The 12,585-nt window shown below is 34.8% G+C and overlaps 1 protein-coding gene across 1 annotated transcript in view; it reads left to right on the forward strand.

The window, feature by feature from the left end:
- The window catches only part of LOC148948770 (histone-arginine methyltransferase CARMER-like), a 48,892-nt gene extending 38,169 nt beyond the window's left edge, over positions 1 to 10,723 (forward strand). The window contains exons 7-8 of the mRNA XM_089094085.1: positions 898 to 1,091; positions 9,833 to 10,723. Coding sequence (XP_088950211.1) covers positions 898 to 1,091; positions 9,833 to 9,901 — 263 coding nt within the window. The 3' untranslated portion in view covers positions 9,902 to 10,723. The remainder of the gene's footprint in view (positions 1 to 897; positions 1,092 to 9,832) is intronic.
- Positions 10,724 to 12,585: the final 1,862 nt, after the last annotated feature.

The raw sequence follows: 12,585 nt of genomic DNA on the forward strand, positions 1-12,585 counted from the left end.
AAATAAGGCAAATTTTCTCAGGCACGTAACTTTGGATGGGTAATATTGAAGTTAATGAAACTTATATATTTGAAATCAGCATAAAAATATTGATTCTATTGATGTATCTATTGGTATCAAAATTCTGGTTTTTAGAGTTTTGGTTACTATTGAGCTGGGTCGCTCCTTACTTACAGTTCGTTACCACGAACTGTTTGAAAACCCTAGGCCATATATTAAAACAAGCATAAAATGAAAATTCTACCATTAGACTCTTTTTCAATATAATAGTCACTATCCTTGCAATTCACCCCCCCCCCCTCCCATGGGCACATATGCCTAGGGCTCTATGAAAACATCGATTAGGGCTATATGAAACCATTAGGGGGGGACTAGAAATGGATTGTAAAAAGTGTGAACAAAACCATAAAAATAAGCATAAAAAAGTAATTAATTCTAGCATGTCTCTATCTGGAGAGCCACTGTTCTTAACCTTCACCACAAAAAATGATCATCTGTGTGCTGCAAAATCATAACGCTTCGGCGAGGCAAAAACAATAGTCTGAGCAGAAAGTACTAGGATCCTAGATGCAAGACTATAGCACTGGGATGGTGACATTTTGCTCTGTATGGTTTTCAACAATGGTAATTCTACTGGTGTACTTATTGTTTTAATCCAATGTGATTTTTAAGGTGACATTTTGCTCTGTATGGTTTTCAACAATGGTAATTCTACTGGTGTACTTATTGTTTTGATCCTATGTGATTTTTAAGGAATTTTAGGCTCATTTACAATCATGTAAGTTTGCTCTCAAAACAACATTTTACTGTAGGCAAAAATTGAAATATTTGATTAATTTGCTTCATGCTGCAATTCAAAATAATTTAAGGTAATAATAATGATCATTCCTTAATCAGCTACGAATTTTGATGATGAGGGCTATCGAAGAGGATTCTGTGGTGGTCAACGCGGGGGTGGTGGATTCAACCAAAGACGGGGTCAATTTGCTTATGGTCGACGACCTCAAGACCCACAACCTAGAAAAAACTTTGACCAAGGATCTGGATCTCGTGGAGTCGGAGCCACTAGCGAAAGTCGTGGAGGTGTTACGGTAAGTGTGCAATTTTCTAGTCTCTTCAGAACCAAATAAGAATAATTTAAAGTCCTGTTTATGTGGATTTTGGTCTCGTCACAAATGTCTAGTTTTAAATGTGAAAAGTCTTAAATGGCTGAAAACTAACAACACTTTAAAATGGCTCTCCTGAACTGTCTTGTTACATCAGGAACCTGCTAGAACAGATGGCTGACCCTGCTGATCTAATCAAGTTTGCATTGGAAACGCTTCTGATGCATCAATTGACTATCCATTACTAACTGTTTCCAAATTTCAAAATTGAAAAGTAATAACGAAAAAAATACTTTTTCTTTGGTTATTTCGAAATTTGGCATTTTTCAGGGGAGTACCAAATTTTCATCCGTGTTACTATGTTGAACCATGATAATTAATAACGGAACTAATCATTTATGTATTTTGATTAAAAAAACAGGTTGGGGAGCTAATTGATTCCATTTTTTATAAATAGTTGAGAAATTAAGGTTGAACCGTGTTACCAGTGTTACCATGTTGAACCATGAAAATAAATAGGCATAGCTAATCATGCAAAGAGCTTACATCTCGAATTGCCAAAGCTTCAGCACTTGTTGGGAGGCTTAGCAGCATCTGGCGAAAGCCAAACATAAGCCGCTTTACCAAAATGCGCATCTACAATGCGCTCATGATTTAGCCTTTATCATGATTAGCCAGTGTGGTCTCAGAAATTATTTACGACTAGCTTACGGGGAGCTTTTGACCAAGTCTGTTCTTAATTATTTTGATTTGTCTAAAAAACATGCCAACCTTATTACTCAACAAAAAATTTTACAGTGTTGTAGAGTATAGAGAATTCTTCCGAATTCTCTTAGTGTCCGCCTAAGCCTAGGTACACAATCCGAAAGGCAATTTAGGGATATAGTTGATTGTCAGCCTTTGGTTCACATTTTAAAAGACCAAAAAAAACGACGTTTTTTCCTAAGTAATACAATTTCAAAAACTCGACATTTTCTACAGCAAAACCTTTCATCGACGGATTTTCAGCAGATATCTAGAATAGCTCAGAATACTTTCCACCACGACTTTTGCAGGGCTAAGGCTCGTTTATCAGAAAAGTTTGAAAAATTAGAGTACAAAAAATTTCAGAGTTCCGGATATTTTCTTCCGAGATTTTGTCCTGGTCCTGCCATTGAGAACCTATCTTCAAAAGTTCTTACTCCGGAAGAAACCTATGTTTTGCCCAAGGGACCTAAATTTTGCCTACCTCAAACACAAGTGAATTTCGCAGAGATAGTCTCCAATGTGGAGGCGGGTATGTTTGGTTCACGTGGTGCTGTGGAAAATCCAGATTTACTTCGAGGAGAAGTGGTTAAGAATATTCTTGATTTTATTTCATATTCCCTAAGGTCAAAAAATCAGGAAACACAAATTCTCAAAAATTTAAAAAAAAGACCCACACATCATTATCACCAGGGCTGATAAAGGAAATAAAATTGTTATTCTTGATAAAACTTAATATAATACAAATGTTAAAGATATTTCATCCGACACCCATACTTACAAGCTCATAGATTCAGACCCCACCGATAAGTTCACCCGTTTAGTACGCAAGGAGCTAGAAATTTTGCAAACTGAAAGACTTATTACTCCACAAATGTATAAAATATTTTATCCTAAAGGTTGTTCAGCTCCTAAATTTTACGGGCTCCCAAAAATCCACAAAGATGGAGTTCCTCTAAACCCAATTGTGGCTTCTTATAGCTCTCTGACTGCCAGATTGGGGAAATGGTTGTCAACACTTTTTCCCCCCTTATGCAAACGCAAACTTCATACATAAAAAACTCAGTTCACCTTGTTGAAAAATTAAAAGACATTGAAATAAAAAAAAGATACAATTTTGGCCAGTTTTGATGCCATTTCTATGTATACGTCTTGCGACATTAAAAAATGTGAACTAGCTCTTCAAAGGAAATTAGAAGATAATATTGATCAAATAGACTACAAAACACTGGATATAGAAACTATTATGCGTCTCGTCCGTCTTTACAATAATTCCTCCTCATATTTCCGATATAATAATCAATTTTTCACCCAAATTAGGGATTTACCCATGGGTACAAGTCTTTCACCATTTTTGGCAAATTTTTATATGGAATTCATAGAAATCTGCTCTGGAAATTTTCCGATGAAACACCGTTTCTGGGGTAGGTTTGTGGATGATGTTATTTCTCTGTGGGAGCATGGAGGAGAGTCACTTAACTCCTTCTTAACTCATCTAAACACTTTGGATTCTAACCTTCAGTTCACTTTAGAACTAGAACATAACCACAAACTTCCTTTCCTAGATGTTTTAATTTTCAATAAGTCTCATGGCCTTGAATTTTCTATTTATAGAAAGCCTACGCATAACGATAGGTATTTGCATTTTTTCTCCAACCACTCTCCCTGCATGAAAAGAGGAGTTGTTATTTCTTTGGTTGACCGAGTAATAAGAATATGCTCAGAGCCTCACATAGACTCAGAATTGAACTATATTAAGGACATTTTATTTTCCAATGGCTACCCTATAAAATTACTTGAGACCATTATAGACAGAAGACGAAAAAAGGCAGAGGGAGTGCATCAGGTCCACAAGCCCCAACAGATACCGTCCCATTGGTGGATGATAAGAAGCTTTTCACTGTTCTACCCTACATTCCAAAATTGAGTGACAAATTGAAAAGAATCTTTAAAAAACATAAACTTAGCGTCGCCTTTAAAAATTCAAATATTACACAGTACTTTTTTAACAACGGCAAAGATAAAACCAGCCCCATTCTGGGTAGTGGTGTTTATAGAATTCCTTGTTCTTGTGGCTGTTTTTATGCTGGTAGAACCCAACAGCAATTGGGGGAGAGGTTATCTGAGCACAAGTCCTCAATCGACAAGGCAATGAGGTTACGCCAAAAGCCTGAGGTTTTTGATTCCGCCTTGGCGCAACATGTGTACGAGAATCCACACCATTTCATTTTGTTTGACGAGGCCTCTATCGTTGCCCCCGTTAAAGGTCTCACGCAAGTTTTCAGGGAGGCAGTTGAAATAAAAAAACACATTCACCAAAAGGTAGCTCTCAATAGAGACACTGGAGAAATTTTTCTAAGTCCCATTTATGACAAAATTATTAATTCTGATCGTATTTACATACATCCACAAAGTTATATTGTGCAATCGAATAGATTCTCTGATAACAATCAAACTGGAAAGCGATCAGCCTTTAAAAGTGCTTTACGCAAAATGAAATTCTGAAATGCCATTTAGACTTATGTTTTTTATTCAGTTACCCTTTCACCGTTACTAGGAAAGGGTCGTCCAATTTTAGTTTGGTGTTTTTATTTTAAGGTTTGGTTTTTATATTTTTATCAGTTTTATTCTGCACTAAGGACGGTCAAGCGGAGGTCTTGACCGAAATATTTGCATAGTTTTTCAATTTTTTCACTGACTGTTAATTGTCCTCGTTTCCTTTCTTCGCGATTTTTTGTTTATCATGATTAGCCAGTGTGGTCTCAGAAATTATTTACGACTAGCTGACGGGGAGCTTTTGACCTACTCTGTTCTTAATTATTTCGATTTGTCCAAGAAATACGCCAACCTTATTAATCAACAAGAATTTTTACAGCGTTGTAGAGTAAACAGAATTCTTCCGAATTCTCTTCGTTTCCGCCTAAACCTAGGTACACAATCCGAAAGGCAATTTAGGGATATGGTTGGTTTTCAGCCTTTGGTTCACACTTTAAAAGACAAAAAAAAACGACGTTTTTTCCTAAGTAATACAATTTCAAAAACTCGACATTTTCTACAGCAAAACCTTTCATCGACGGATTTTCAGCAGATATCTAGAATAGCTCAGAATACTTTCCGCCACGACTTTTGCAGGGCTAAGGCTCGTTTATCAGAAAAGCTTGAAAAATTAGAGTACGAAAAATTTCAGAATTCCAGATGTTTTCTTCCGAGATTTTGTCCTGGTCCGGCAATTGAGAACCTATCTTCTAAAGTTCTTACTCCGGAAGAAACCCATGTTTTGTCCAAGGGACCTAAATTTTGCCTACCTCAAACACAAGTGAATTTCGCAGAGATAGTCTCTGATGTGGAGGCGGGTATATATAATTCAAGTGGTGCTGTGTAAAATCCATATTTACTTTGAGGAGAGTTGGTTAAGAAAATCCTTGATTTTATTCCATATTCCTCAAGGTCAAAGAATCAGGAAACACAAACTCTCAAAAATTTAAAAAAAAGACCCACACGTCATTATCACAAGGGCTGATAAATAAGGTTGGTTTTTATATTTTTATCAGTTTTATTCTGCACTGAGGACGGTCAAGCAGAGGTCTTGACCGAAATATTTGCATAATTTTTCAATTTTTTCACTGGCTGTTAATTGTCCTCGTTTTCTTCCTTTCTTCGCGATTTTTTGTTTAGAAAATTATGGACTTTAAGCGAAACTTGCGTGAGATAAATTTATTACTGGTATCTTGGAATTTACTAGGGATTTAAAAAAAAACAATGAGTTTAGGTCAGGGAAACATATAGGCGAATAATGTATAACCGATATTTCCAACTCTAGTTGGGACTAGGGACTTAAAGCCAATGATATTTGCAGAAGAAAAGCATGTCGCTGATATTTCGTCTTTATTACAAACAAGGCGTCCGCAGTGCAAACAAAATAGTTAGCTTTGTTTTATATTAATTAAAAAAACTTTCCGAAAAATAAGTTTTTCAAAGAAAAGTAAAGGCCATTTTAAACTTAAGCTCAGAAGATACAAATACCTGTTAAAATTCAAACTCAAAGCGACCAGAAATTACATTAAAGAATAAATGAAACCCTCAACGAACAGAAATTAAATAAACAATCATAGCGAAAAACATACAACAAGTAATAATATAAATGAATAAATAGATCTTAAAGCGAGTAATGCTTAGATTGAATATGAAAATCAAGTTTGAATCGGATAAAAATAACTACAAACAATAGTTTGGGTATCGCTATTTACCCGTGCCCCAGCCATTTAAACATTTGCCTCTCAATTACTTGGACTATCTGTCTTGACTTTTCTCTGTCTACAATTACCCAGCGTCTTGATGCAACCTATGCAACCTATTGCAAAATACTTGACAACTTCAATTCAAAATCAACGGATACCAGCACCAATGACGCAGAAAGCTTTAGGTTTTTTACAGTTAAAGAAAAGGGCAGTATCCAAATTTTGTTTGTAGTGAAACTATATTTGTCTTGACAAATCTTTAAAAGAACTAATAAATTAAACTGAATATTTGATGTATAATGATATTAATGGCTAAAAGCTCATCAGTTCAAAATTTTACTGTAATTTTAAAACTTATTTTTAATATTAAGTAGAAAAGAAAACATTTGTAATATAATTCGTTTTCAGTAAAGCGCCAATGACGCAGTAGGTTTTAGGCTTCTGCAGTGAGGCGATACCCAAACTATTGTTTTTAGTTATTTTTATTCGATTCAAACTTGATTTGCATATTCAATTTAAGTTTCACTCGTTTTAAGATTTATTTATTCATTTACATTAATATATATTGTATGTTTGTTCGCATTGATTGTTTATTTAATTTCTGTTCGTTTTAAGTTTCATTTATGCTTTAATAGCAAAATATTTATTTCGTTTTAAGCTTGATTTTCATTTTCAATCTAAGCATTACTCGCTTTAAGATCTAAATATTCATTTATATTATTACTTGTTGTATGTTTTTTGCTATGATTGTTTATTTAATTTCTGTTCGTTTTGGGTTTCATTTATTCTTTAATAGTAATTTCTGGTCGTTTTAAGTTTAAATTTTAGCAGGTATTTGTATCTTCTGAGCCTTAGTTTAAAATGGCCTTTACTTTTCTTTGAAAAACTTATTTTTCGGAAAGTTTTTTTTTAATTAATTTTTGTTTGTTTTTTATTGCAAAAAGTTTAAAGTTTTTATGGCATGGGGGGGTTGCTTACTGTACGATTATTCTTGACTTTAAAAAACAGATCTAGAACTTTTAATTTAAATCGAATGAGGCTTTTTTCAAAGTCTATACGATTACTTCTTTGATAAAAACCTTATATATGAACAATAGAGAGCTTGCATAACTTGTGGACAGCGATTGACAAAAATGAATGGATCGAAAAAATAGCTCCAATAAGGGAGTTTAGACCATTTCACTTGCTGACACAAAGGGATCACGACTGTTTGGAATTGACCTTAATAGGATTTTGTGTGCCAAAGAAATTTTGCATCTATCACAGAGTATGGATTTCAACCTTATAATTCGATAAATATAATAGATTTCCTATGTGTTCTTCCCATACAAAACCCCTTCCCATAAGTTATAAACACCTTCCCTCAAAAACCTATTTTCTATCTGGAAATCAACTACGCTGAACAAAATAGCTATATCAAAATTTTGATTGGAAATGTTTGGGGGAATGATGGGCGTGGGGGGCTAGGTGCCCTCCAATCACTTTCGACTATTAAAAAGGGCACTAGCCCTTTGAATTTCTAATCGAATGAGCCTTTTTTAAAGTTTCTACGACAATGCCTTCTATAAAAACCTTATATGCCCCCAGGGCATAACTTAAAACCCTTGCTTTGGGGGTTGTGGGGGATTGTCCTCCTCAAAAATATATTTTCTATATGGAAATCACCTATGCTGAACGAAATGGCTCTCTCAAAATTTTGATTGGATGTGTTTGGGGGAATGATAAGTGTGGGAGACTAGTTGCCCTTTAATCCCTTTCGACTATTAAAAATGGTACTATCCCTTTGAATTTCCAATTGAATGAGCCTTTTTTGAAGTTTCTACGGCAACCCCCTCTATAAAAACCTTATATACCCCCAGGACATAACTTAAAACCCTTGCCTTGAGGGTTTGAAAATTTGCACTTTACTGAAAAAATATAAATGTTTTTACTTTTATAACTTTAATAAATCAAATAATATTAACTTTTTGATTACTAAATATCAGTATATGTATATTAAACTGACAATGCACATTCATTTGTATTTTTTCAGTAAAGTGCAAATGTTTGTTTGGGGAATGATGGGCGTAAGGGGGGGGGGTAGTTGCCCTCCAATCACTTTCGACTATTAAAAATGGTAATAGCCCTTTGAATTTCCAATCGAATGAGCCTTTTGTGAAGTTTCTACGACAACGCCTACTAGAAAAAACTTATATGCCTCCAGGGCAGAACTTAAAACCCTTGTCCTGAGGGTTGTCGGAGATTGTCCTCCTCAAAAACATATTTTCTATTTTGAGAGCAACTATGCTGAACAAAATGGCTATCTCAATATTTTGATTGGATGTGTTTGTGGGAATGATGGGCGTGGGGGGGCTTGTTGTCCTCCAATCACTTTCGACTATCAAAAAGGGCACTATCCCTTTGAATTTTCAATCGAATGAGCCTTTTTTGAAGTTTCTATGACAACACCTTCTATAAAAACATTATATGCCCCCAGGGCATATCTTAAAACCCTTGCCCTGAAGGTTGTTGGGGAGTGTCCTCCTCAAAAACATATTTTCTATCTGGAGAGCAACTACGCTGAACAAAATGGCTATCTCAAACTTTTGATTGGATGTGTTTGGGGGACTGATGGGTGGGGGGGGGCTAGTTTCCCTCCAATCATTTTCGACTATTGAAAAGGGCACTAGAACTCTTGATTTCTATTCGAATGACCCCCCTTTGAAGTTTCTACGACGACCCCTTCCATATGAAGTGCCTCTGGGAAAAAAATAATAAATAAATAAATAAATAATAAAACATTGGAGCCGTATGGCCTTTACTATAGGCAACGCTACAGCGTTGCCTCTGATTCTCGCTTAAAAACCCATTTCTATCCTAGAAATGGGTACCAGGGTGTCTGATTGAATCCTTGTTTTGGGTACCAGGGTGTCTATCCTAGTTTTGGGTACCAGGATGCCTGATTGAATTGATGAAGTGGACGCTTGCACAACCAAATGTATCTTGAAAATTACAAATAAATCACAAACTCAACTTTTAATAAAAAAGCACATTTTTTGCTAATTCTCTACCCATATACCTTCTTCTTTTTTTTTATTTGGTGCCCACTGCTACTGAAAACTGCATAACTGAAAGTAAAAGAATTTGTCATTAAAAATTAAATTTATAGCTAATCACATGTCGTTACATGACGAAATACTTTAATGACCCAGTTGGTTTACGATCCTCTCAACAGAGTTTACCCTGTTTTGTCGAATGGCTATGGTAACACTTGAACAAAAAGTTTTTAGAAGAGAGGGGCAAAGAAACTTAAATTACCGTTTGAGGTAAGGAGAAAAACATTTTTTCGCCTGCCCTCTCAAAAGAGTATCGGCCACAATTCATTTTTTTTTTATGTTCACAAATTAGTTTTTTGCCTGGAAAAAGCAATATGGCGGAAAAACGCAAAAATAAAATCAGAATGAGAGATGTGTAGGGAATGGGTATCAAAACTGTTAAATTAAGAATATAATTTAGCTGCTTTTTGTAATTTGTTTTTCACAAGAGGTTTGGACTTTCACCGATGATTGAAGATAGTGATTTTAATTCTTAATCTTACATAAACAGTTATGCCTATAAATATATATATCTTTATTTAAACTTTATTTTTCCTTCCAGTTCAACTGTTCTTACTAAGAACGACTAGCATGCCATCTTTTGTCTCTTGAGCATCAAATAATTAATTTTTTTTGTATTTTTAGAGTTAATTTGTTTAATTTTTTCCAGCGTACCAATGGTGGTGGTACTTCAGTCCTCAATTTGGACAACAAAGCTGATTTCCCAAATCTAAAGTAAGCTGCTGTATTTTTGCGTCTCATGGAGTGAGCAGGCGTCAATCAGTAGTGACAGAGTGCGCACTTACCCTGGCTATGGGTTTTGATAGTAATGATGAAAATTAAAACAAAAAAAAATTGAATAGTCGTGAACATGCATGTTTGGTACTTAAAAATGGAGACACTAGTATCTTTGGTCTCAGTGCTGGACACCGATATGTGCCGTGAGCAGCAAGAATTACGTAGAACCGGTTCTTTTTAAGAAAAATAAATATGTGATCTGATTTAATGTACTTCCAGTGTTAAATTATTGGGCTCTATGCTCTCAATGAAGAAAGTTGTCATTTCGATCTATAAGTACTCGGTATGCATTGGTGATTGTAAATGCAATGGCGGTGAAGAACCATTCTTCGGGTAGACGATGTAATCAGTAAAGAGGCTTATATTCTTTTCTGTTTAAAATTAGTCTGAGAGTGCAAATTGTGCAAAGGAGTGTATTTGTGTTTATTGCTAAATTACTGAGTCACCTAGGCAGGGCCAGATCCAGAATTTTTTTGAGGGGTGAGGCGAAAAATAGGTTGATCCAAAAAAAAATTTAGGAGGGGGGGGGCCAAAGTAGGTTAATCCGATAAACTTGCGTTAGGAGCAAGTTTAATTAACGCAAACTTGAGTTAATTAAGTAAATTACACTAATTTAGACTCTGCTAGGGGGGGCGGGCGAGCCCCCCTGGATCTGCTACTGCACCTAGGTGAACTGTCTTTTGTCCCTATTCGCTTTTTTTCTCTCTATCACTCTCTCTCTCTCTCTGTATCTTACTCTCTTACTCTCTTCCTCTCTCCCTGTCTGTCTGCTCTCGCTCTCTGCTCTCTCTCTCTCTCTCTCTCTCTCTCTCTCTCTCTCTCTCTCTCTCTCTCTCTCTCTCTCTCTCCCTTTTACTTTTATCTTCGTCTTTCCTTCATGTTTCTTTCTTTTTCTCTTTTTAGACACCATTTTTATGTATTTGGAAATTGTTCTAATTATCATTTTAGAGCATATTTTTTTAATGTTTTGCATATTTTGACTCGCTATAATTGTAAGAGTTAAGTGCCTTCAAAGTTCAAACTTAACGGGAATTTCTTGGTCTTGCTTTTGTTATTTACTTGCGGAATTATTTCAACCATGCAGCTTTAATTTTAGTTTAATTCAAACCCCATATCCCCTCCATTTTCTTCTTTTCGTCAACACAATTACTTTTTAACATTTGTAAAAAAAAATGTCAAAATTTGTAATTAATTAATCCTTGTGCTGTTGTTAGCCATTTTATATATGATTGCTGCCACAATATCGAACATAAACTTGTTTGATAATTTTTTTTTCCTTACCTTTCAAATTCAAACTACCATTCATGACCTTTGGATGAATCACTGCCATCTTATTAATGATACTGCCTTGAAAGATGCTTTGCAGGTTATTCGGTTATCGTTTTTGAACTTAGCTCCCGGCAATATGACAAGTGTGAAAATTAAGTAATTCTATGTACGTGCCTTTCTACCAAACTCCCTAAAGACAACTCTAGCCGGCAATGAGTTGTTAGTAGTTTTAGGAATGATTTTGATGTGCTACGTGAGTTTTATTGCCATTCAGCTTATCTCCTGTTTGGCTTGTTACAAGAAAAACGGTGCCAGCTTTCTGTTAATTTGGGTTCCAGGATGATTCAATTTTTTTTTTTTTTTTTTTTTTAAAGGGTTTTATTCAATAAAATACACAGCAAAATAAATATTGAAAATACTAAAAGAAAGAAGCAATAAAAAAACAAAATTAACCTTCCGTAAGCTTTCGCTTGTTTGGAGTAACCCCTGAAACAAAGAAATACAATTTTAAAAAATGAGAAGAAAAAAAAGGAAAAAAATAATTTTCCATTTGGCCTACTCCAGATAATATTATCATATTTTTTTATTTATAAAGTTGCTGCGTTGGTGTGGTTTTTCATTCTTTTTGTCCTGAGTGATCTTAAACATGTCTTATGCGTGTTCCTAATTTATATCTGGGACTTCGCCATTAAGCTGTAAAAATAAATCGAGTTAAATAATAGGAGGCAGTGGGTATAAAAACAAGGGAATGTTTAGCCTTTAATTGAGTTTCGTTGTTTTATTTTTGCTGGTACCCCTTTTTATCTCCTTTATAGTTAACATAATATTCTAATTTGAAAAACATACAATTAACTCAAGAAATGTTAATGCTTGGCCGGATGTAATTACAGCTTTTGCCAAAGCTGAACATATTCAAGGGTCTTGAGAGAAAGCAGTCACCATTTTTCAATAAGATATTTTTATGCCTAGATATTTTGATATGGTTAAATTGTAACCTTCCATGGTCGAAGGATTGACAAATTCTTGGTCGGCACTTTAAGCACGGGAATATATTTCCGTATTTTGTGTTTTTCTTTTACAATACCCTCTTCAATTTACTTTTTTTTAGCTTTTATACTATTTGCAAAGAACGTTTAATTGGTTCATTTAATTACACCTTTTAAGAAAGACATTTTTAATCTGTTTGGTTTATTGCGATTAGTTCATCCTTATTAAGTAACATTAGCTTAGATAAATTCTTATGTGTTTTCTTCAAGCTAAGTTCAGACGCATAAGATTTTAAGAGATTCTTTAAGGATAAAATAAGTTACGTATAGAAGAAATAACTGAAAATCGTCTTTGTCAACACTATGATCA

The sequence above is a fragment of the Artemia sp. Qi Xiang Cuo genome, chromosome 9 (genome assembly GCF_049724085.1).
Source record: "Artemia sp. Qi Xiang Cuo chromosome 9, ASM4972408v1, whole genome shotgun sequence".
Taxonomy (NCBI): domain Eukaryota; kingdom Metazoa; phylum Arthropoda; class Branchiopoda; order Anostraca; family Artemiidae; genus Artemia; species Artemia sp. Qi Xiang Cuo.